Source organism: Planococcus citri, chromosome 3 (assembly GCF_950023065.1).
Source record: "Planococcus citri chromosome 3, ihPlaCitr1.1, whole genome shotgun sequence".
Taxonomy (NCBI): Eukaryota; Metazoa; Arthropoda; class Insecta; order Hemiptera; family Pseudococcidae; genus Planococcus; species Planococcus citri.
The window spans coordinates 32,946,641-32,973,039 of record NC_088679.1 but is presented as its reverse complement, the minus strand read 5'-3'; the positions used below and the strand labels follow the sequence as shown (position 1 = coordinate 32,973,039).

At 33.0% G+C, this 26,399-nt stretch overlaps 4 protein-coding genes across 4 annotated transcripts in view; 1 reads left to right on the top strand and 3 right to left on the bottom strand.

Annotated features, from left to right (window-relative positions):
* The window catches only part of LOC135841511 (phospholipid-transporting ATPase ABCA3-like), a 101,995-nt gene extending 94,011 nt beyond the window's left edge, over positions 1-7,984 (bottom strand). The window contains exon 1 of the mRNA XM_065358502.1: positions 7,961-7,984. The gene's annotated coding sequence lies outside the window, so the exon portion shown is untranslated. The remainder of the gene's footprint in view (positions 1-7,960) is intronic.
* A 7,221-nt stretch (positions 7,985-15,205) lies between these two features.
* LOC135840517 (uncharacterized) lies at positions 15,206-18,254 on the bottom strand. Its single transcript, XM_065357112.1, has 6 exons — positions 17,827-18,254; positions 17,543-17,754; positions 17,173-17,305; positions 16,615-16,742; positions 16,321-16,486; positions 15,206-15,367 (listed from the first exon to the last, which is right to left on the bottom strand). The coding sequence occupies exons 1-6, from the start codon at positions 17,879-17,881 to the stop codon at positions 15,288-15,290; spliced, it is 774 nt and encodes a 257-aa protein (XP_065213184.1). The 5' UTR covers positions 17,882-18,254; the 3' UTR covers positions 15,206-15,287.
* Positions 18,255-20,726: 2,472 nt separating this feature from the next.
* Positions 20,727-23,585, bottom strand: Vps45 (vacuolar protein sorting 45). Its single transcript, XM_065353928.1, has 12 exons — positions 23,362-23,585; positions 23,076-23,274; positions 22,833-22,982; positions 22,629-22,765; positions 22,445-22,552; positions 22,241-22,375; positions 22,031-22,171; positions 21,812-21,949; positions 21,581-21,742; positions 21,403-21,504; positions 21,194-21,327; positions 20,727-21,106 (listed from the first exon to the last, which is right to left on the bottom strand). Exons 1-12 carry the CDS (start codon positions 23,452-23,454, stop codon positions 20,881-20,883), a joined length of 1,725 nt encoding a protein of 574 aa, XP_065210000.1. The 5' UTR covers positions 23,455-23,585; the 3' UTR covers positions 20,727-20,880.
* Positions 23,586-23,769: 184 nt separating this feature from the next.
* Slu7 (Pre-mRNA-splicing factor Slu7) lies at positions 23,770-26,323 on the top strand. Its single transcript, XM_065353929.1, has 8 exons — positions 23,770-24,096; positions 24,197-24,385; positions 24,470-24,763; positions 24,834-25,072; positions 25,148-25,454; positions 25,534-25,821; positions 25,898-26,005; positions 26,077-26,323. The coding sequence occupies exons 1-8, from the start codon at positions 23,965-23,967 to the stop codon at positions 26,224-26,226; spliced, it is 1,707 nt and encodes a 568-aa protein (XP_065210001.1). The 5' UTR covers positions 23,770-23,964; the 3' UTR covers positions 26,227-26,323.
* The last annotated feature ends 76 nt before the right edge of the window (positions 26,324-26,399 follow it).

Below are 26,399 nucleotides of genomic sequence, written 5' to 3'. Positions count from 1 at the left end.
GATTTTTTTGTAAAATTGCTTCGAAAAAAGAAGCGATGCTCTGTTAAATTCGTAATTTTTATCAAAATACGTGCCTGAGGTCGCTGGTGCCAAATAAACTCATAAAAACGCTATACATATAAACTCAACTTTCCTTTTCTAAAGTCAACAAATAAAGTGATTTAAGCTATTTTTTTCATTACAGAATTTTCCATATTTTGAATCAAACTTTCTAAATTTTTCATTTACTTATCGTATTCTTCCCTCTTTGAAAGTTTGAATTTCTAAAAATTTTCTCTCGAGTAATAATAAAATTGCAAAAAAAATCAAAATGTTTTCTTAAGTGTATAGTTGGTGAAAAAATCGATAGGTATGTAGTAATAATTAGTAACCCCTCCCACTTCCATTCAAGTAATATTTGAGAAAATGTCCTGCTTTTGTCATGTTTTTTCATATTTGGACAGATAAATATACATTTAAAATCTCCCTTTCTAAAGACGAGTTATGTTTCAAAGTTAAATATTGTGCATTTTCATTTTCTTACAATGAATACCTACTGAATAGGTAAGTACAATTTATTATGTTGAAAAAATACGAGTACGTTAAGAACTATAATTACACAGCTTATACTCCAACATCATTTGAATTCTCATAAGGTGCTCTTTGCTTCACTCCTTCCTTGATAAAATCTTCAAAATTTCGATCTAGAGATGTTCAGGAAAAGTTCTAAAAAACTTGAAAAACAGGGGACTGAAGTGAAACTGTCAGAAAATCGGCTTGTAGTAAAGTTAAAGTTGAAATCTGTCCATTCTGAAGAGGATAGGTATAGAATATTACCCCCCCCCCACCCCCTACCCCGTTCCTGGGACAATTATCCGTATTTGGCAATTTTCGGACCCTTGTTCCATAAGTTTGGGGGAGGGGGGAGAGTACATTCATCTCTGAAATCCTTGTTCCTAGAAAATGTAACCTTGAAATTATATTTGAACGATGTTCCATCGATTGACCATGTATCGAATAATAATTTACTTTTTCATGAATATTTCAAAAAATGAAATAAATGTAGTTTTAATTCTCCAAGGAAACAGTCCGTAAATGATTGAACGAAATAATATTTTTCGAATACCTACCTTAATAATGTGGTACTTAGGCCATACAATGTATTCGATGATTGTAAAACGTGATCCTGAGCCGTATATTTTATCTCGAATAAAATGATAATACAGTGTTGGTTTTCTGATAAGAACATGAGGTACCTCTACCAATATAGCATACACTTGCTGCATGTATTCTACATTAGAATGCAATCAGTCAATAGCACTTGTAAATCTACACACTACATATAGTTGATTTCCATAAGTAATCTTCCGCAAATCATCAGCATCAGATACAATGTACCTAGACCTACTCATCTTACGCGAACAACGAACATGGCCTGGTGCTTACCTATTTTAACTTTCGTATGTTTCATTCTCAAGAAGCCCATCAATTGAGATCATCGTCAGTTCACTGCGTAAATTATACTTATTACTCATACTAATAAACAAATACTCGACAGGAGAGTTGACGATATCGAGATACAGATATCGATCAGTAAGTATCATCCTATTGTATTAAATACAGGTAGGTATAAAATACATATTGCAGTTGTTTTATATGTACTATTAGCTGGTCGTCTGACCGAGTAATAGTTCAAAATCGTGTCAAGGTCATTCAAGGTATTTTACTGCTAAAACTTTTTGGTCCGGTTACATCTTTAATCGAGGATATGTTAGTTTGAAATTATTGAAGTATCATTTCGTATTGACCTAGGCAAGTTCATTGGTATAGGGGACATCTTCGTTGTATACGATACCTACCTTACTAATTAATTAAATTTAATGTCGTCAAACATATTTACGTACCTAACCTGTTACCTGTTTCGTGGTGGTGAGATGAGGAGATTTGAATATTATTAAAGGAAGATTGTTTTATTTTAGATGGTTTCCAGAAGGTAGTTATAGTTACTTACAGGTAGAGGTAGTTGGTATTGCGCACAACTTTGGCCTTAAACTTGTACCTAAATTTTTCGGTAGAAATATTTGGTCAGGGTTAAACGCGATGCATTTAATTATAAACATACATAGTATCGGCGTTAATACGTTCTTATATTCATTGTATCTACGCGGTGAAAGAAAATGTCAAGATGAAACGGAAAAGGATTTAAATACCTATGCGCGTTTAATAAAATTCTAATCAATGGGTTACCTACACAGTAGACAATAGCACAAGAAAGGATTGATAGAGATTAACACTCGTGTGATTTTCAAATCAATAATTAGCCTCATACTTGCATTTTGATTACAATCATTACTGCATATCCTTTTTACGTAGGTAATTACCTATACCATACCCATTTTTAACGTATCTAATAGGTACGTAATCGTTCATCAGATAAAAATTCCACGTTGATTGGCATGCGAAAAAAAGCAAAAATTCATCAACATGTAGCCTACGAATGATTTCCAAACTCCAAAGACAAATAAAATGAATGCTTAAAATTTTTCAAAACGCTCCGTTGAAATTCTTCCTCGATATTTTTCATGCAACAATGAAATTTTAAGAGCAATTTTCCAATTGTGCAAGTTCAATTGATAACGAATTTTATCGGTTTTTGTTCTCTTCGCTAAGGTAAATGCAAGCATTAATAATACTTAAAGCTTATCGAATTCATTTGAGCCATGAACTCATTTTTCACCGAGTGCGATATCGTATATGGATAATAATTTTTTTTAATCGCTTATTCTATTTTTTGCTGGTCAAGCAACTATACGGTGGAAAAAATTTCCCGAGTTGGGCTGCAAAGGTGATTAATTTTTATCAAAAATTCACGTGCGAAATTATCAATTGAGTTCCAATTACCGATTTTAGATTCAGGCACTCAATTAGATCGTACCCAGTTTATACACAGGGTGTTCCGTAAAACGTACTCTATGTTTCGAGCGTGATAAGAAATACTTTTCAAATTTCAAGCTCGAAGAAGAAGTACATATATAATGGATAAAACTTACAGGAAAGGAAGTACTTATTCGGATAAAGTTGATACTTTGAAGTGTCTCGAGGTACTCAACTTCAGCAGCCCATTCCTCCAAAACTATGATACTTTGATCAAAACTAATTTCACAGTTCGAATGGGCATTGCATTTAAAACTTTTTAAGAATTTTGAAATTTTCAAAAGTTGAAAATTGAACTTTTAAATTGAAAGTTCAAATTTCAAAATGGCGCTGTAAGTGGGAACTACCATTTAAAATTTTGAAAAAATTTCCATAGATGTACCTTTTGATGCTTTTTCGAAATATTCAAGTTTTGAGATGGGATCTCTTGATGGAGAGGGAGCACCCACCCCCCCAATTTTGGGCGAAACTTTCGAAAGAGAATCTGAAGCATGTGATACATCGAATTGTATGTTTTTGGTAACGCTGAACACGAATATGACGTCAGATTATTGATAGGACCCCATTCATGGCCCCCAGCACCTCCCCAAAGGGGGTAAAAGTTCAAAAAAAATGTTTTGTTCGTGCGACACATTGAATAGTATGTTTTTGGTGACGCTAAACACGAATATGACGTGAGATTTTTGATTGGGCCCCATCCACGACCCCCACCAATTTTTTTGACTTTTACCTATTAGGGGAGGTTCTGGGGGCCCTGGGTGAAGTGGATTTAAAAAACTATGGCTATATTCTTGTTCAGCAATATCGAAAACCTACTATTTCATGTGTCACACGAATGTAACCATTTTTTTGGGGGTCACTCCCTTTGGGGAGGCGCTGGGGGTCGTGGATGGGGTCCTATCAAAAATCTGACGTCATATTCGCGTTCAGCGTTACCAAAAACATACAATTCAATATATCATATGCCCCAGATTTTCTTTCGAAAGTTTTGCCCAAAATTGGGGGGAGTGGGGGTGCTCCCTCTCCATCAGGAGATCCCATCTCGAAACTTGAATATTTCGAAAAAGCATCAAAAGGTACATCTATGGAAATTTTTAAAAAATTTTAAATGGTAGCTCCCTTCGAAATGCTTAAAAAGTTCTAAATGCAATACCCATTCGAACTGTGAAATCAGTTTTGATCAAAGTATCATAGTTTTGGAGGAAGGGGCTGCTGAATTTGAGTATACATTGAGACAATGTGAAAATAATGGAAGCCCCCACCCGCACCCTGAGGGGGCTGGGACCAAACTAATTGCTGCGTTCTTAATTATAAACTGGGTGGGTTTATACTGTAGAAAAAATTTGAGCGAAATCGAAAGACATGACTTTCAAAATCGCCTTTTTGTGGTTGAGTTGACATGGAATGACCTGAGAGCTTTTGTTAGCAAGTATTGTAGGTAGAGGAAAAGAGGCGTAGAGGAGGAGGGTGGCACCTCGAACAAAATTTTGCAATTTTTTCAATCCTACTCCAGTCGAAAAATTTCAATTGAACAAATCTACTCAATCTGGAACTTTGCAAATATAGCTGGATCTCATTCTCAATCTTCCCCTACTTCCTATTCTAAAATTTCAAAATTTTTATGCATTTTTTATCTGGTTCTCTTTACATTAGGTATCCTGTGTCTTTTTTCAATAAGCTAGGTACAGGTAGGTACTCTTGAAAAAAAAATGAGAATGTAATGTAATGTAATGTGCTTTAATTTATAGAAGGACTTTTCAATAACTCAGCAATCCATTATTTGCAGGCTGTTTCATAGGATAGGAGTAGATAAGTATGAAAGATTCTCCGAGCAGCTCACAAAAAATTTCAGCTGTGCAAATTGAAAAATGCAGAAGGTCCTGAGAAGGGTTGGATTTCTCAAAATGACTACAAAATTGTAAATATATTAATTTGGTTTTAAAAAAAATCAGTTGGTTAGTAATTCAGTCTAAAAAAGGCCATTTCAGGTTGGCTATAGGTGGATAAGTATGGTGAATTTTCCCCCGAGAGCTTCAGGATTGATATTTGCATGGAAGGTGGGTACCCTTGAGCACCTTCCGTCAGGAAAGTTTCAGATCCCCAGACCCCCCTCCCGTTTTTGAGAAACCCTCCCTTTTCTGAAATTACAATAAAAAAATTTTCTCAGCCCCATGTGAACCGATTTTTAAGTATGTTATAAACATTCATCAGCGTCACCAACATTATGAAAATAGCTCAACTTTTAATATAGTAAAAATTGAGGTGGGGGCAGAGGCACTGGAGGGGCGTAGATGAGGGTAACATTAAATTGGACGTCATATTCGTGTTCGGGGAGTTCGACTCATATGGAAACGACACCAACATTATGAAAATATCTGAACTTTCCATATAGTAAAAATTGAGGTGGGGGCAGAGGTACTGGAGGGGCGTAGATGAGGGTAATATTAAATTGGACGTCATATTCGTGTTCGGGGGGTTCGATTCTTATGGAAACGACACCTCGTTTACGTTTACCAAAAACAATAATTTACACCAGAATCCATTTTTACCCCCTCTGTAAGTTTTTTCAATTTTTGACCACGGCCCACCTCAAATTTTTTTTTGAAAAAAATATAATGTTTTTAGGAGTCAAAAACACACTTAAAAATTCTATTCCCATTTTTGTGCCGAATCATGGTCATCGCTAAGACGGGTAAACAAAGCTGAAAAAACTCCATTTTGAGGGAAAAATATGAGGGAGGAGGTGAAAATTGTTGTGGAGCTACCTCTGATGGATGTTTACAACATACTAAAAAATTGAAAAAATCGGTTCTCATGGAGCTGAGAATTTTTTTTTATTGTAATTTCATAACAGGGGGGTCTTAAAAACGGGGGGGGGGGGTCTAATATCAACCCTGAAGTTCTCGGGGGCGAATTCGCCAAACTTATCCACCTATAGCCATCAGAAAAAGTCACGTTTTGAAGCCTTTTAAAACCGCAATAATAAAAAATATTTTTAAGCACCTAAATTTTTCAAAAAAAAACTGATCTGAGAGACTCTAAAAAAATGCATAAATCATTTGGAAAATGCTAATTTCTTTGAACAAAATCACATTTTTCTGAAAGTTTTGATTTTTTTGACACATTTATTGGAGTTTTAGACTTTAAGGAGGGAAGAGAGGTAGTTGGGAGGAAAATTCAAAAAAAATATATGTAAAAATGGTTTAAAGTTTTTAATGAGCAACTCACATGCATTTTCCAATGCTCATGAATTCCAAAGATACTGTTTCCAAATTAAATTCTGATAACATTTGAATCAAAAGTGAAAATTATACAATAATGAAATCATCTTTCATCGAACCAACTGTTTCCGCTTTTTCTCCTTTCCCCTCCTCTCGGATGAAACATTTTTCGCGTTTTTCCTCAATACCTACGAGTATATTTTATGGCACGATGAATGTTTCAGAAAAAATTCGAATTCTAGTTAAAATAAAACTACAGAACTATGTATTTCACACCAGATATGGTAGTATCAAGTCAAAAGTGCATAGTTAACTAATATTTTATCACATAAGGTGCTCCAGCTCATGAAAAAAAATTGCAAAATGATCTACCTACTCTATCGAACACCTAGTCACTTTATTATCTTTCTACCAAATTATCGAAATTTTTCTTCATTAAAAAAATCAAGTTCGAGTTCGCGAATGGGAATGAGTAACCTTCTTCGTCAGTTCATCTCGCACAAATTAAGAATTACCTACTTCACTGATAACGCTACTTAGTAAGTAATACCACCTCATCGTACATGTATTTTTAAAACAAACCCAGATAATACAAATTGTATATACCCGTACCGCCTTCAATTAAATTTTTTTCAAACACGAATTTCGCGATAATATTGAAAAAAAGTATGTAACGCGCGGTATTTAAAATATACGTTATTACATATTCATAAAACAAATCCTTACATCTTTTCGTTGAGCAATTCTCCTTCACATATTATGATAAAAGAATAAAACAGCAGAAAATCTTATGTAACAAATCATTGGAGCGAATATTAAATAATTTTATACTTATACTAACCGCAATATTTAAACTTCTTATTAAACTTACGCGAGGTATTATTTATAATTCATTAATACAGTCGAGTCGCCCCATATAAAAACTGTGACTTTTTTTTCACCGATAATAATATTATCTGTTCGAGAGCACTTGCAAACGCAATGACACAAATTTATAACGAGGAAGTGCGACGACGACAACAACGGTGTGGCAGTGGCAGATTTTATGCATCAAACTTATGATATAAGAACCGGGAAAAGTACATTGTTATTTTCGTATTTCTATAATATATAACCTCTCCGATACGAGCAGGTTAAAGAACCACTCAACGGGTAAGAAAAATTTTTAAATGCTACTTACCAATTTTGCCGATGTCCTTAAACCAAATACACAACGCTATGCACTATTTGTTAAAAAGAAAGCATTTCATAAACACGTAACCGGGTACATTGTGTACAAATGAGTGAGAATAAGTGAAAAGGATATTAAATCCTTGTAACCAGTTCAAAAACCGGTTCCCTTATATATTCACATAGCGTATTACCGCGCCTATCCGAATTTATATTAATATACTCATAAACAACCCCTTTGATGGTGGATTAACTCCATATGTTAAGAATTTCAAGGTCTAGTTCAGGGTTTACCAATCAATATGGTTTTTTGTGATGTGTGATGTATTTTTTTTTTTTTTTTTTGTGCGAACACAATAGAAACACGTTATTATTTAGGAAGGTGTATACAGGTAAGTAGGTGATGATTTTCGAGGGATGATAATAAGAAGTAGGGTAGAGAATCATGTATTGTAGGTTGGTAGGTGTACTTTGTTCTTTGACCTATACCAATAATAGATGGATGCTTTTTTTTTTTTTTTTTTTTTTAATTACGTAAATCTTTTAGATCTTTGTTTTAAAATTTTCATACAAAAAATTATTACTACCTACGAATAACTATAATTACTTCTGACTAATAATAAGAATACAAAATAAAAAATTAATAGTCTTGTTACCAAAATGTTGAAGTTTTTTTCTTCCAGTTTACTTCACAATCACGAAAATTCACAAATTCACGAAAAGGTGCCTAAGTAGTTATACTTGGCAACAAGGTCCAACTGCAAGTTCAAAAGTTAATCTTTTACTTGCATTTCCATTTACAATAAAAATTAAGCACCTATAATAGGGTATTTTTACAATTTCAAGGGAAAAAATCAACTAATAAAATAAGTTTTAAACCCGTAATAATTTAATTCAACGATGATTTTTTATTACACGATTCAGACATAATCACGAAGAGTTTAAACGAAATTGTGGGTTTATCAAAAGAAAAATGATGACTAAATGGACAATATTGACATAATTTTCTATCAATTTTGTTATCAGTTTCTTTGTACACGATACGATTACATGACACGCAGGAATATTCATATAAAATACATGTATCTGATTCGACAATATTACATTTCCATTATTCTATTTTTGGCGCATCCTCTAGCTTAATTCCTTGGTAGGTATCTAAGTACCTAATACCTGCAACGCTAACGTAAGGTAAATCTTGCTCTTTTGATAGGGTAGGGGTAATTTAAAAAAAAAATTGATTTCATAGGTACGAGTACCTAGATATTTGTATGGTGTAAGTAAGTATATTTCCTCAAATCAACCAAAAATATTCTTCAAATAACAGGAAAACTCTCATTGATGATTGTAATAATTTCAAGTGAACAAATTCGCAATGAAAAATACATAAATATGGTATCCTCACTTCCTCAGACATTACACAGGTAGCATTGACGTAGTTTATGCCATTCTTTAAAACCAGCGAGTTTTGCAATATTTGAATAATAGGTACCTATTTGACATCTGTCTTGTTCAATATTTGCACACTTGAAATTATTTTTCGTTGAAACAAATGGGTAAGTAATTACTTGGCTACTTATTTGAACGAAATTTTATCCTCATCATTACCCACTCGTTTTTTAAAAGTCGAGTTTCCTTCAAGGAAATTGTGCTATTTTAGGTACGTAGGTAAGTACTTCTACATAGAATACCTACGTAATCACTGTTTTTTGTATGTAAGTATTATTTTGCTTAAATGAAAATGAATTTTAGCTCTCGGTGTCCACCCCAGTTGCTGACATTTTCAAAATTGGCAAAAGCGTTATATTGACATAGGTAATTGTATTTTCAGTTTATGTTCCTCCCTAAACCCAAGCGAAGTAGAGATCCCATTTTGAGTTTATGTAGAAGAGAAGAGTAAAGAAGATTTTGAGTGATGGAATTTTTTCAAATTTTTAACTTATATTTGGGACATTTTAAAAGTTTTTTGTAATGTGAACAGATCAAACAGGTGTAGGTACTTCCACCTTGAATGTTCAGCTTTGAAATAAAAATGAGCCTTTAATTTCGACAGTTTCACAATAGAACTCTTCGAAAGTAATTTTCAAAATACCGGCTTCAATCAAATTTTTTTGAAATATAAAGCATTTTTTTCAGATGAGTAATTTAAAAAAAATCAATACTAGTTCAGTTCAAACAATTTTGCAAGTTGGAAATTTTGAGATAACATTTTTTCTGGTTCAAAAAAAACGCCTGATCACTTTTTCAATTTTAACAATTCATGCTCAATTACCTAGAGCTTTCAAAATGATTAATTCAAATCAAAATTTCAAAAAAAGGAGATGGAAAACTTGATGTTTTTACAAATTTTAAATCAGCATCAACGAACTAGGATTTTTCGATTCATCTTTAATAACCATTTTAATGCACAAATTTTCTAATTTTAATGAATTTATTAATAACAATACCGAAACATATTTCAAACAATTGGATGAAGTTATTGGTACGATCATTCCTGCAAATTGCAATTACGGGTTATTTCTTTTAAATTAGAAATGTATCAATTCTTAGTTCAAAATTGAATAAAATTCTTTAAAAGTTGTACGAAAATTTGTTAAAATCGCATAAAAACTGATGAAACATTGAAAAAAATTTCTTTTAAGAAAGATACAATAACAAAAAAAACTGGCTAAAAATTACTAAAAAAAAAAAAAATGATCAAATAAGGTGGGGATACAGGTACCTACTACCTAACTAAAATTATCAAAAACCACGTTATGAGTCATGATTATCCACTTAGCTAACGTTATTTGTCAAAAACGACTACAAATAAATGTAGGTACTATTTATATGTATTTGAAAAACCGCTTTAGGGAGCTTGATCATCCAAACAGTTAAGGTCTTTTTACAAAAATTACTTTAAATGCATATCTAATTCTGTATAAAATGACAACAACAACATTATGAGTTATGAAAGTTTTTCAATCAAATTTTATGAACATTTGAAACATTTTATAAATCCATTTAATGGCTGTGATTCGCCATCTACTTATCCAAGGTTTTTCAAAAACCGCCTGAGATAGATGATAAAGTATGTATACGTATTTAAAAAACCACCTTATAGCGACCAATCAATATTCTGCATCTAGTCAACGTCGATTTTCAAAAACTATCACAAATGAAAATGTATTAACAGCACTTAAAAAACTACTGTATACAATGTTTTGTACATATTATCCCTTCGTCGTTGGATTCAGTTTAAAAAGCAACAATAACAACGACAAAGTAGGTGCCTACTTAAAAAATGTAAAAACTTTCAATTTTTCACCCTTATAGGTACCTATTTGAAAAAAAATTGCTATGAACGATTTTTTAAACTAATTTTTTTCTCTTGTAAAAATAGCTATGTAATTGTTCTCATTTTCATCAACTTCGTATTTCCATTTTTTTTTTTTTTGAATAATATAGGTAAGTATACATACTTGAAAGTAGGACAAGAAATTGGGTGATTTTTGAAATCTCCGTCTGTGACAGATTCTTCAACATTATTTGACAGTTTTTTTCCAAATTGAGCTCTTCAATTTTTCAAAACAAAAAAACTGTTGAAGCTCAACCCAGATCGCTTACAGTTAGGTACATTACAAACACCCAATTTTTAGAATTTCCTAAGAAAAGAAAGCTCTTCCTTAAAATTGAGGAAGTTGGTCTATGAGTAAGTTTGAATCTTTCAACTTAACATCCGTTACATATGCATTAATCATCATCCATCTCCTCTTCCCCTCTCCCAAAAAAGGATTACCTACCTGTACAATAAAATTTTAAAATGAGCAATTTCTCTTCTTCCAGAGTAAAACAATCTTTTCTTCAGGAAATTCGATCAAAAAACTAAGCATATAGGTACAGGTAAGTTGGGAGGTAAGTAAGTAACAAAATTCGTTGCAAAAAAAAATCAAAAAATCATAGCTTGAGTACCTACCAATTCGAGCGTGAAATGCATAAATAATTTGTATAACCACGTAAAGCAATCATTTAGTGCACCTGTTTGTGCCAATGAATGCTCAAAAATACAAGAATCGCTTCAAGGAGACGAATTATCAATTTGTTGCAGATTATTATCGTATTATGCATCGAAAGAAATCAAACGAATAACCATACTATAATAAGCCGCAAACAAACTCGTATGCAGGATGTTTATGATACACAAAAGAAGCTTTGGTGAAAAACATTTTTAGAGGAAGTTCACGAAAGATAAAACATGGTATAAGTTATCTATTTATTTTATTATGCTCATATTTTAAATGATCGTATTATTCTAATGAAAACATTTCTTCGGCCTTGCGTACTCACGATCAGTACTCACTACCTAGACCTGCTTTTCATAGCAGCTGTAGAAGAAATTGAAATTTATACACTTACTCTTGATAATAAAATACCAAGAACCTTTACTATTACTTTTATGTAGGTACCTATACACATAAGTAAGTTCCTTTCAATATCTACATTGAAAATTTTTCAGTTTATTGATAACTCTGCTCAAGTAATTGATATCTACCAATCGTGGTTATTATTAATTAAAATTCCTAAAGTCTTGTTTTTCTTTTTCACGTACAAATATTAGTCAGCTTATTCTTTTCACGATGAATTTGTTCCCAAGAGTGATCGAAAATATTGATACTTTTTAGGATTAACAATACCAGTACCACGAACATGTTTCAGTTTCTTGTATATCATTTATATCGATTAAAGAAACAATAATGAAACATTGTTAAGATATTACAATCATTCTTGAAATTAAGAATCATTTTTATTTTTAAAATTGAACCGAGTATCAACTTACCATTGTACTGACTTTTCAACATAGGTACCTACGTAAAAAATTATGTTTCTTCCGAACGTTACCCCACGTCAAAGCTGAGTTGCTCGTTGATGAAAATTGATGTAAATAAATTTGCCTACTTTACGCGTTCAAGGCAGTTTTCGTATTATGCAAAAATGGACCGATTTCATGTTTTACATAATAAATATGTACGTATAATGTAAGTAATGAAATTTGTAATGATGATCATTTCGCGTAAAATTACTTTTCTATTGAGATAACAGATGCGTATCTCGAATTAATCTTGGAAGAATTGTAATTGAACCACAGCAAAGATATTTGAATGAATCAAACTGCTAGAAAATGAATAATGCATTTAAAAGTAAAAAAAATAAGCGATCAACGTACCTATAATGGGTAAAATAAAGAAAGATATGAAAATTTTGTATGATATAAGCAGATATATAAGAAACTATCGAGTACCTATAATAGGCATATTTATAACACGTAGGTAAATAAACTCTGTTGACGCGTTAAATAGAAAGTTCATTGATGGTAGGTCTTATTAGTTAGTATACCTATAAACCTATGTAAATAAATTAAGATTGAGATCGTGTGCTCGTTGAGCGACGCACACGTTCAACGAGTGGACGGCTTCTGTGTAACCACAAACATTCGCAAGTTTACTCTGTAATTTAGCAGCATTATGTTGATATTCTTAACAGGTAGAATTAGCCATTTTATGCAATAGGTACCACCAATTACTGAAACATTGGTACATTGGGCTTCAGTATATGAACCTTGTTTATCAGAACAGAATTAGTTTGGTTAAATTCTTTGAGGATGGCAGATTTCCTGGAAGAAGGCCTTCTCTACGTATATGATTTATCACACTAAAGAGTGAATGTACGTATCCGAGGTAGGTGCATTGACGTAAATGGTTGATAATAATTTAAATATTAGTCGTCGTGGTTCATTGAATTGCTATTTACAAGGTAATCGTATCGTGTAAAGTGGTCAATAAATGAAACACGTGTCATCTCAATTATTATCTTCTGAGAACCGTTAATCGATATTAATTTCATAATTTCTCATTGCTCCCAATACGATATACCCAAACAAATCAAACGTGCATGAAATAAGTGATTAGTTTGTTTTCCTGATGATATGGATTGATTAGAAAAATAGGTACTCATACACAAAGTGTTAATTATTGTTATTCATATGCGGATATATGGTACGTTGATCTATTGATTTGATCCATTTTATGTAGAAATTCAAAAAGTAAATAGGTAAAGTTGAGAAAAGTGAATCGCTGACTAACACGTACCTATATATCTGTATTACCATTCAAAATTGAGGAAACATGATCTAAAATCTCACAAAAAATTTTTATAGAACCTGAAAACGATGTGAAGATCTATTCAACATCGAAAATATTTCAGTAATCGCGAAAAAAATCGGTTCGAAGTATCACATAAAAATAAAATAAAAATCATATTTAAATTTGGAAAATTATTTCAAAAATGGTCAAAAATGAATATGTACTTACAAGATTTTTATAGAATTTTGTATGAAATTGAAAAATCTTTCTGAAATCCCCTGCTCAAAATCAGAAGAAATTCTTAAACTTACGACTACGAGTACCTATATGTACATATGGAATTCTTTGTGTGTATAAAATCATTTAAAATCGATTCAAAATTAGGAACCGATTCAAAAATAAATAAAAAATTATGAAATATTCTTCCAATTATGAAGAAATTAATGCGAATTATAAAGTGCTCAAAAAATTAATTTAAAATGATTAAATACGAACAAAATTGTTTAAAAATGGTAAAACCTCCCATTATTTGGAAAGGAACAAATGTAAAATTATTTTAAAATCGAGTTAAAATGGTTCAAAAACTGTTTCAATAAAGTGAAAATTCTCCAGAAAATCGGCTGAAAATTTATTTTAAATTACTCTACGAATTCAAAACGACAATGAGATGCAAAAATTGTCTGTAAATACACTCAAAGTACCTATGGAGAAATTCCCCTCCTGAAATTTTTCAGTAGGTATTAAGGTATTATCATAATTCAACTCAAATCTGTCAGAAAATTAATTAAAAATCACTCGGAAATTAATTCAAAATTTGTAACGCATGTTATTTTGATGTTTTTTCCAATAAATTTCGTTTTAATAATTTGAAACCCATTAAAAGTCGGATTTTAAATTATAAACATTGTACTCTTAGGACAATATAAATCTAAAAGTATGCAGAGCATTCGAAATTTGCCAAAAATTTTCTGATTTTTTCCCTCACTTACAGTCCTTCTACATAATACTATAGAAAAAGTTTCCAAATTCAGTTTACTTAACTAGATAAGGTATACTTGAAAATAACATTTTTACTACGACATTTTTACTTTCGTTTTTAATTTAGTATTTCTATAAAAAGACAGTTTAAATACTTAATTAACAATGACAATTCTTAACTGCCGTCTAAACAAGTGACTCCAAAAGGAATGGATGCTTGCCAAATTATCTACCTACTTTTTGAGAATTTATTTTTTTCAAAGACAATGTGTCGCCGACAGAAATAATAGATTGTTAATAATTTGTTCCATAAAATATTATAATTGTACCAGACAGACTCGCCTTTTGCTAAATTTTATGTTTCTGGTTACATTTACCAAACTAGATATTATTTTTCAATGTGGTAATGGTAGGTAAATAATAATAAAACGAATTTTATTTCTATTTTTGTTTTTTTTTTTGAATTATATTGAAGGCTATGAAAATCATTTGAGCTAAACTCATTCGTAACTTGTGTATTTTAAAATCTGAATTAAATAACTTTAGTATTATTTGGACGCTTCAAAGCCATTAGTTGGAATATGTAAAATTGTAAATAGGTATAGGTAGGTATTGTTATATTGACATTTATTCACAATTCAGTCGTCGTCGTACTTCTTATTCTGGGATAAGCATTACCTTACCAATGAGGCATTTTTTTTTTATTGAAAAAGTGATTTTCATAAAAATTGCACAGGTAATCTTTATAATTGAAAAAATTATTATGCATCGATGATATGTAGATCTAATCAAAGTAGCTAGGAATGTATATAAAATGCATCATTTATTATCACAAAATTTACTTACGTACCAAAAATTCATTAATTAGATACAGTAAACAACTCGATTAAAATAAGCTGAATGAATTTCTTAAAATACACCCAATGAAAATAAAAACTGTGGACGGTAGTACAGCAATGGTATCACCTGAAAATACAAAAAATGAAATTAATTATCATTCATAACCTCAACATCTCGTGCGAGGTGAACTTTTTAAATGATAGTATGATTAGGCAACTAGCTCGGAACAACGTAAAGTTGTGATTTTACAACCAATGAAATTTTTCTTGTGATGAAGTTTATCGCTGGCGAGGGTGGGGGGCAGTAATTAAAATTTTCAATTCATGAATAGAAAGAGAAAGGGATGGAAAATCAGCAGAAATTCGTCTTGAAAAAAGGCATAAGTAACTTTTTCTTAAAAGGCCATAAGGTGGATAAAGTGAGTGAATCGACCCTCGAGGCATCTTGGAATGAACTTTGGGTGGTGTGTTGGTACCCCTGAGATACATTTATTCCGTAAGTTTTGGACCTCAATAATCGTGAGTGCTGAGTGGTTCTTTAAGAAATTGGAATCGATTCTAGATATCTTTTTCCCCTTCAAAGTTTACGATTGGCAAGCCCATTTACATTCAAGTAGCTCGAGTTGCTGTGATATCAGACAAATTATTCAACAAACGTTACGGAACACTCTGTACACTCAGCGTGGATTTGATGGATCCGACGGTGCTATTATTTTTTACATCCAAGTCTTTCGAAAGCAGCTGCGAATTCTCGAATATTTTCGTAGTTTTAAAATTCCCAACCCTTGTTTAAAAAGTAGGTACAAGCTTCAAACTCAAAACAGCTAGGCAGCTGAAATTTTGGTGTACGAGAATGTGGCCCAAAGACTGCAATCTAGATCACTTTTCATAAAAATCCCTGAGGGATAGTTCATTTACAGCCATTTGCCCTGCACCTGATAAATGTCCAACTCATATTCCACCCTCAATTCTGATTCCTACTTCTTCCTACACCAACACTATGACTAAGCTTCCGAGCAAGTCACCGAACTTCCTATTAAAAATAAAATTGCAAATTAACGGAGAAAAATTTACTCGTACTCGTATCAGTCTGCACGATTACTTCATCACTACTGGTTGGAGTAGTTCCTGGTAAATCTACTTCGCATCGAATCACTTTTGATTTTCCATTGTTCCAGTCTAATAAACTTTGCGTATTTAATATTACCGTGCTATTATTATCATATGTAACATTGCTTTGGCTAATCTGCGAACAATAAAAAGTTTATATATGCGCATGTATAAAATTGTTTACACTGTTTAATTTCTCATTCGAGAGAGAAGAGGAATGCGTTTCAATTAATAAGAACTTATCTCGAAAAAAATAATAATTACTTTATCGTTATCAACGTAAAATACAGTCGAGAATCTCTTAACCGGATGGCGAACTTGGATACCGGAACAAGATATCTGTTGTCGAGCAACATCGTATTTGATTATCGGTTTCGCATATACTGCATGATCTACAGAGTGAAATGAAATTTCAAAAAATTGAATTTAAACTCGAATATCAAAAACATTCGTTCATTTGCATTCTGCATAGGTCAACTGACTTCTCCCCCAGACAACTGACGCTTATGCAACTCATTTAAAACAAGTAGGCATTTAATTAGTAAGATCGCATGCAGCCTATGACATGGTACGCGATAATTTATAAATGTGTTTTTAATTACCCTTAATTTAAACGAATAAAAATACATTATTTTTTACTCGCAAATTAATTACGAGTTGATTAAAACGCGTGTAAGTAAACGAGTTCTTCTTCTTATATAGAATAATACAATTTTTATTCGGTGCTATTTACGAATACGTGATAATTAATAATACGTGTATTATAATTATAATATAAAAACTTATTTAGAACTAAGTATGATACTCTGATGAGTCACTCACCATAAACGTGCAAAGTCGAGTAAGCGGACACAGTTGTTAAATTTTGTCCGGCGGTAACTTCGCAAGTAAATTGGCCGGATAAAAGTTCGGATACGTTACGTAGAGTTACTTGAGTAGCATTGGAATTTCGTAGCTAAATTTCGAAAAATTTTGAAACAATTGTAATCGAGCAATAATTAATTATAACGTGTTATAACTTGGGTAACATTCGGAGCAGTTATTATTTTAATTTTTACAACTCTATTAAGACTATATCTAATTGAGATATTTCACACGACGATTTTAAAGGCACTTAGGCAGGTATTGAGTAAATTTTGCACGATGATTCAGTTACCTAATGACAATATAGGTGAAAAATTATCTTACTCACGTCTACGTCTATTCCACCGACCGTAAAAGGAAACACACTAACTGATGGGTAAGTACTGGGCATATATCGATAAAATTCACGATTGCCTCGGTACCATTTCAGGGTAACAATCTCTTTGACGTCGCAGTTGAATAGGCAACGTAATGTTGCATTTCCTCCAGCTTCCACATTCTCGGAAATTTGCACATCCACTTCCAATAAATTCACATAGACTGAAGCAAATTTTTACATGATGGAGATAAACATCCGAAAAAAATTAACAAATAGGCAGGAAAAAAACTTACCTAAGTTGATTAGGAAACATATTACAAACGCGAAGAATTTAATAATAAAATTCATGCTAATTTTTTTAAAGCTTTACAGATCACATTTTCAAACTTGTATTAAATTTTAAAAATCACATTTTTTCGGGCAATTACACATTTTATTTAACTTTTAAGATGAAAAAATATCTCAAAAATCAGAATAACAAAACGCACTTTTACAATAAGACGATCGAACTACTCCTTCATGATTTTACGTGTTCCTTGTTAACCATGTGCATATGACGAGATGAGAATAAAGAAACAATAAAGCGAGGGTGTTACACTTTCAAGTTTTAACGACCAGTTAAGTGATATTTGGGAGTAAAGAGCCTAAATATAGCATCCAGTAACACATACTACGTATATCTTTGTGTTTAAATAAAAGCGAGAAACAGTAAAAGAATGACATCTTGATACATTTTCTTTCATCTATTGTTATCTAAACAATCGAGAAGCTCGTATGCATGCCAAAAAGTAGCCTACCTACTCAGAGTTAAACGTATACATGTATATAGGTACGATGTTTACCAACTTTAAAATAAAATGAATGAATGATGAAGCTGAAGGTGAACGTATTATAGTGATATGGCTTTTGCAGCATTTGAAATGGAAACAATAAATTATAACGAGCTGATTCGAGTACCTACGTAGGTGTACGATGCTTTAAGTGAGTAGTTTATGCGCATAATTAACGAGTGTTTACGGTTTAATTGCAGCATCCAGATGGAATGTAGCTACTTAAATTGGTGTCTGAGTTGATTTTTGAGTCTAAAATTATTGTAGGTTGTAACCTTTCTGTTTCCAAGTGAAAAAATCGGTTAATAAAGGAACACATTACAGGGATAGGCCATAGTTAAGCGATTTATGTAGGTATTCTACATGAAGTTATACCTACTCGAACATGAAAAGAATAATAGGTAGATACAAAAATATTAATTGAAGAAAATACACCTACCTAACTTCTTATAGGCAATAATTACACTTAATAAAGTTGATTTTTTTCAATATTTCTCCTTCGTAAGTATGAAGAAACTTACCTGAAAAAAGGGGGAATTTTTTGAGTTTTAGAGTACAAAGGAAGTCTGACAGTTACGTTTATCCACCCCTCAATTGTTTTAATGAGAAAATTTCCCAGAGAACAAAGAACTCTGGTGAGCTTCAAAATCTCCTTCCTCAAAGGTTATACCAATGCCCAGTGGGTGACTAACTGACCATGCAGTTCACATCCCTTGCGTCAAATAACAAAATGTACCATTGTACCTACCTACTTGTTACTGGTTTTCTTAGCAGTGAATATAAAAAATTAAAATATAATACATTATGTGACTTGACGATTGAATTTAGCATGCTTCCCTGCAAGCTGCAGGATAAGAATTGAGAAATTCTTTGCAAAAAATTTTGAAACACCTAAACAAATTTTCCACTTGAGGTCAGAATTGAACCCAGGACCTCCTGTACATCCCTCGATTTTCCAACCAACTTACCTTCCAGTCTACCAAAGCTGATAAGAGAGTTGCTCTGGACTTTGAAAATTTTCAAATGAGATGTTTTGACTGTGAGTACTGAGCTAGGGAACCTCTTGAAGTGTCACACTCCGATTTGAACGGAGCCGCGATTTTTGGAAATAGCATAGTCTAAAACCCCCAAAACCAAATTTTCAGCTGCCCAAGTTCATTTTTCGATTTTTGGCGAATTTTTGAAAATTCAAAATTGACTGTTTTTGGCGATTTATGCTGTTTTTAAAAAAAGTATGTACTTGATCAATAAAAATGGTCAAAATAAGTTCCAAAACAAAATAAATATTAATTACCAAATACAAATTTCACCATTTCCAGCCATTCGGGAGCCTTCAGCGCGATTTTTCAATTTCTCCAGAATTTTGAATTTGCTCCAGAAGGCGTGAATATGAAGTTGGGCAGCTAAAAATCGAGTTGTATAATTACACTCGACTTGTTTAACGAGTTTATCCACGTTTGAGCCGATTTTGAGAGTGACACCTCAAGAGTGGTTTTTTGAGGTGTCACTCTCGCTCCAAAACGGCTGGAAATGGTAGAATTTGCGCTCGGGGGGTTAGTTCTAAAAGAAATACAACGATGACGCAAACTTCAAAAATTTCCTCACAAACGGTTATCTTTTGAATATTTGGATTTTTTAATTTTGAAAAAATCTGGTCAAAAAACCACTGTTGAGGTGTCACTTTCAAAATCAGCTCAAATGTGGATAAACTCGTTAAACAAGTCGAGTGTAATATACAACTCGATTTTTAGCTGCCCAACTTCATATTCACGCCTTCTGGAGCAAATTCAAAATTCTGGAGAAATTGAAAAATCGCGCTGGAGGCTCCCGAATGGTTGGAAATGGTGAAATTTGGATTTGGTAATTAATATTTGTTGTGGGACTTATTTTAACCATTTTTATTGATCAAGTACATACTTTTTTTAAAAAAGCATAAATCGCCAAAAACAGTCAATTTTGAATTTTCAAAAATTCGCCAAAAATCGAAAAATGAACTTGGGCAGCTGAAAATTTGGTTTTGGGGGTTTTAGACTATGCTCTTTCCAAAAATCGCAGTCCCGTTCAAATCGGAGTGTTACACCTCAAGAGGTTCCCTTGAAAGATGCGATGAAAAGATTCTCTCTGAAACGAACATTATTCTGGGTTGTGCTCTGACTAGTTTCAGGAAAGGGCTCGTTTCAACGACGACGCGACGTACCTATCATTGGAAACTGAACAGACACCTACTTGTCTCATAAGATAAGATAGCCCAGCAGACTAGATCAATCGACATAATTACGAGTATGTACGTAAACGTATTCCAAAAATTATTACTCCTACAACGAACTTATGCTTTGAAATCTCTGGAAATTTCAACACGCAAATTCAAAAGAAAAACTGTATTTCATAAGCGTACAAAAGAAAAAAACAATAAATAACAAAGCAAAAATAAAAATACAGCTACAGGCTAAAACATTGTTCGAATAAAACAGCATGGTATATATATATTCAAATAATACGATGATTAAACCGTAAATATTAGGAACGCTTTATGTTACGAAGAATATGAGATCTACTCGTAGAACTAGATTGCGAAGTATCGACGATGGCCGATTCTACTTCTTTCAAAAATGAAGTCGAGTTATGTATCATTGATCCACCCAGAATTATTCTAGCGTTAGGGAATGTACAATTTAACTGGTGTATTGCTAAAGATTCTTCGTACGTAGTGCCACCAACAATAAACACTATAACATCAGACGGTCTGTAAAAAAAAATAATAAAATAAGAACCTAACAGTTACAAAAATTTTGCAATTCATCATCGAATGAAAATCATCATTCAATTTTACCTAGTGTTAGGAATGTCAAATGAATTAAGAAATGGAAAATTGTTCTCTTTCAGCTTTCCTCTGAGAAGATCTTCGACCGTTTCTTTCAGTAATGGAGTATGCTGAGTGTAAATATTTTCAACGCCTTGTAGATCCTGAAATTGTTACATTTTTATCATTTTATTCAAATAATCAAGCGGCAATTCTTCTCCCATGTATTGCATACTCACTTTAAAAATCCGTTTGGTAATTTGTATAACTGCTTCTTGTGTGCCAAAATTATCATTCAGATGGGATTGTTTACTACCATATTCGATAACTTTATGAATCAACTGTATCAATGAAAGTCCAATTAATAAAAACGCGGATAACGAATCGTAGGCTAATACCGAGAATTGAGAAATTTACCTGAATCCAACGCTGGGAAACTCCCAATTCATTAGATAACATGGTTAATAAACCATTGATATGGTTATTTGGATGTGTTCCGTACCTTAATGCGTATAACATGACCAATTTGGCAGCTTCTTCATGACGAATTTTACCAGCGGACAATATCGTCTTGATTTTCTAACGAGGTAAAACATCGTATAGATTAAATGAAATTCGGTCACGTTAGCAGAAATATCATCTACATACTTGTAATTGCTGCGCGTGTTGATTTTGACACGTGATTTGTTGTTCTATTTCGGAAACTTCTAATAGATGATGTTTCGCTACGGCGTTTGATAATTCACCGACAATAGTAACGTGTTTTGCTACGGTACCGGACATTTTCTGCAACATGGGTATATTTATTTTACAAGTGAACAAAACTCGTGAAAAGTTGACAAAAAGTTGAACTTGGCTCGTAAATACCTTGAACTGGGGATAATTTTCGATGAAATTTTTCATATCTCCGATACTTTCTAGCTTTTGGTGACTTTTTGCTTTCACTTGATATTCGTCCATTAGACCTTTAATGGTTTGGCCTATTTCTCCGTAATTTTTAAACATATTCTGTAACCGGAATACGTAAGAATATATAATTTTGCAAATACAAATCACCAATTAAAAACATTAGCTCACTTGTGCATAAAATTCATCTTGTAAGGGCGATAATAGAACTTCTTGTAATTCTTTCGATATGCCTTCAACGTGGCGTAAATCCACTCGGTTATTATTGATGGTAAAAAGTTCGTGAACCATTGCTTGATAAGTCCACTATAAAAATGACCAAAATATTACCAATAATACTCGAGACACGGCGATATCAAACGAGATGATTTTCACCTGCGTAAGTAAAGGAGTAATAGGATCTTCGCGTCTGTCTAGAATCAGTAGGACGGTAGGGACTTCATTTCTCAAACTAAAAAGACGGTCTTCTTTATGAACTACGTCCTGAAATATCAAGTCAGTGTTTAAACGCTTGAAAAATGATGAATCAAAATGAATACGTATGAATTTCCGGTATTACATTAACTCTTTCCGCTAATCTTCGTGCTAGTTCGGAAAACCCTTGATAACGAATAACAGGTACTTTTTCCAACGATAATAGAACAGCTATTAATCCTTGGGTGCAACGTTGAAGCTGAACAGGATCCCAGCTGTTACCTAATGGATATCATGATCGTTAGTTGAGCCATAAAAACACTCGAAGTGTAATTATTTTTCGATGTACCTTGTACGCAAACTGGTATGTTGAATGAAAATAAATGTGGCGAAACAGCTAAATAATCAGCGTAAAACTCCTGTAATTCTCGGACAACCTCTTGTTCGTCGTTTTCAGCTAAAACTTTAACATCAGCTTTGGCGATTATATTACTCATATCTGCAATTTGAGCATTCGAAAGTTATTGAAAACACATATAGCGAGGATGTGACGATAAAATTTAGATTTGTCAAACGTTGAAGTTCAACTTACATATATAATACACTCCGTAACGAGGACTTCGTAGCTCCCTGGACAATAACGTAATATTTTCTCGAGTCGGTCGAAGAAACACGATGCATTTGAGATGTTTCATCGTTTCACTATTTGCTATCATGTCGATCCTCTCGAATAAATATATTTCTCTTTGTAAAATTTCAGACTGGCTGTAAACCATGCTGACGATACTGGTCTGTAAAAGAACATCATCATATTTATTCAAAATGATCGGAAACCATCTGCTAAATGGTCAGAAGCTCTGATAAAAAGGATACGTTACAGTTTCTTTATCCATTAAAAGTACTTTCATGCCGGGTCCACTGTCTTCGGTCATCATCGATATGTAATTCTTGACAGCTGTAATCACGTTCATCTTTCTTCTTTAATTAAAAACTTACTTAAATAATTAAAATTGAACAAAAAAAGTGAATATCGCGAAGCGAAACATTATTATCAAATTAACAACAGAATTTTTGATAACGAAACAACAATGGGTTCTCCATTTGTTTGGAAAACACTAGAAAACACCCCCACCGAGTCTTGTTTGTGTTTTTACGTGTTTTTCGTGGCATTTTTGTTTTATTTATCTCTTTTGGTGTGGTGAATTTTCGTGATGAGGTGCAATAAGGATGGCAATTTTAATTCATCAGCTGCTGTTTTTTTTCGAAATATGCGTCGAATCATTCAGGAACTTGTAAACACTCAAAATTTCGTCAATGGTGAAATCCTGTGATAAGCACAGTAGAAATTGATAAATTTATGGAAAATTGTGCCATTAGTTGTCATTTCCAACGTAAAATCTAATTAAATTCGTTTAAAGTTTGCCTATTAGTCGTAGATATAATGCCCAAGTAGTAAGTGTTTTAAATATAAACTTCCAAGCATGGCATCATTCCATAAAAACGTGATTGTTTCCGAAGTTATCAAATCAAAATCAGAAATAGCTGAAGATGAACCTAAGAAAAAATCTCGCGAAGATTGGAGAAAAGCTAAAGAATTAGAGGAAGCTCGTAAGGTAAGCTTTGAAGCACCATTTCATTCCATCTTCAGAAGATGTGAAATTTATGTTTTATGTTGGTATCTTAATCTGTAACTTTACGTTTATTGTGCTTTAGGCGGGTACAGCTCCAGCTGCCGTCGATGAAGAAGGAAAAGACATCAATCCACATATTCCACAGTATATATCGTCTACTCCATGGTATTATGGTTCCAGAGGACCAACGCTTAAACATCAACGTATTCAACCCGACAATGTACCCCAATACGCTGGTATCGATGAATGGTACAAACGTGGCGTTAATGAAGTATGTGTTTGTAAACAAAGTTTCATTTCACGTAAATAGGTATTGACATAACTTACTGAATATTTGTGACTAATTATTTTCTAGGAGTCCAAAGCTAAGAAATGGCGCAAAGGTGCGTGTGAAAATTGCGGTGCAATGACGCATAAACGTAAAGACTGTATGGAAAGACCTCGAGCTAGACCAGCCAGATTCACCAATTCTCAAATCGCTCCTGACGAATTCGTCCAACCTGTATTGAATCAAAGTTATGATGGAAAACGAGATCGTTGGGCTGGTTACGATCCATCTCAACATAAAACCATCGTCGAACATTATCAAAAGATAGAAGAAGCCAAACGACAACTCAGAGCTGAAAAATTAAGTAAAGAAACTAAAGAAGTACGTACGACTTGTTAACACATCCGTTGACCCATTTTACATACTTTACTCATCGTTCGTTTTAATACAGGGTGAAAATAACGAAGAAGAGGAGGTTGACGATGAAGAAGAAGATGAAGATAAATATGTAGATGATTTCGATATGCCTGGTACGAAAGTAGACAGTAAACAGCGAATTACCGTTCGTAACTTGAGAATACGAGAAGATACGGCGAAATATCTCCGTAATCTGGACCTCGGTTCTGCCTTTTATGATCCTAAGACGAGATCTATGAGAGATAATCCTCATATTAACAAAGATCCCGAAGAGTGAGTATTACTAAACCTAGTGTAGCTCCTTTACCTATGTACATATGTGCAATTTCTAATGAAATTCATTCGCAGAGTGGACTACGCTGGCGAAAATTTTGTCCGTTTTACCGGAGATACTCAGAAACACGCAACCGCTCAACTATTCGCTTGGGAAGCTTTTGAAAAAGGTGTCGATGTACATTTACTAGCTGAACCAACCAAATTGGAACTTCTCAAAAAAGAATACGAAGAAAAGAAAAACGAATTTAAGCACCGAGTACAAGAAAAGGTCCTAGAAAAATATGGTGGTGAAGAACATTTGAAAGTTCCACCGAAAGAACTGTTGTTAGCGCAAACCGAAGAATACAGAGAGTATACCAGATACGGGAAATTAGTGAAAGTAAGTTATTCTTTTAATCAGAAGTAATCAATCACGCTTGAGATATTTTTACTTAATTTATATTTCGTATTAAATTCAGGGAGAAGAAAAACTTAAAGTTGTCTCGAGATACGAAGAAGATGTTCATCCTCTTAACCACACATCTGTCTGGGGCTCATTTTGGTCAAATGGTGAATGGGGATACAAATGTTGCCACAGCCTTATTAAAAATTCGTACTGCACTGGAGAAGCTGGTAAAAATGCTCCCGCCATTACTACCGATCCGTCTTCTTCTGCTTTTTCGAAAAAAGAAACGAAGCCGTCTAGCGAATCGTCATCGTCGTCTTCTTCGGGTTCTTCATCATCTTCGTCGTCGTCTTCATCTGATGTAAGTAATCTTAATCGATTTGTAGTATGTTTTTCTTTTCTAATGAACTGAATATAATTTATTCATATTTTCGCAGTCTGAAGAAGATACAAGTAAAAAGAAGAAGAAGAAGAAGCAGAAGAAAATGAAGAAAAAGAAAACGAAAGAATCTAAAGAAGGAATTGATGATAAGAAATTGAAAACGGTAAATATATATATTTTTTAACTCTCGTAATTTATAAAAAATATTTTTATAATGTGAATTGAATTTTCTAGGCCTTGCTGAAAGAAGAAAAGTCGAAGTATACAGAAATTGATGACCGTAAACGAAAATACAACAGTATGTACGAAGTGAAGAAACCTTCGGAAGAAGAAATGGAAGCTTATTACATGAAAAGAAGTAGGGATTTCGATCCCATGGCTTAAAATTCGTTACTAATCGAGTTTTTTTCGATTTTATTTGTATTGTAAATAATCTATTATTATGATTCGTTGTTAAGGAATTAAATTGACTTTAAATTGAGTGGCTATGATTCTTTTTCATTTAAATGCCACTTGGCGCCTACACAGTCAGAGGCCGAAGATGGCTGAGCTGAGAT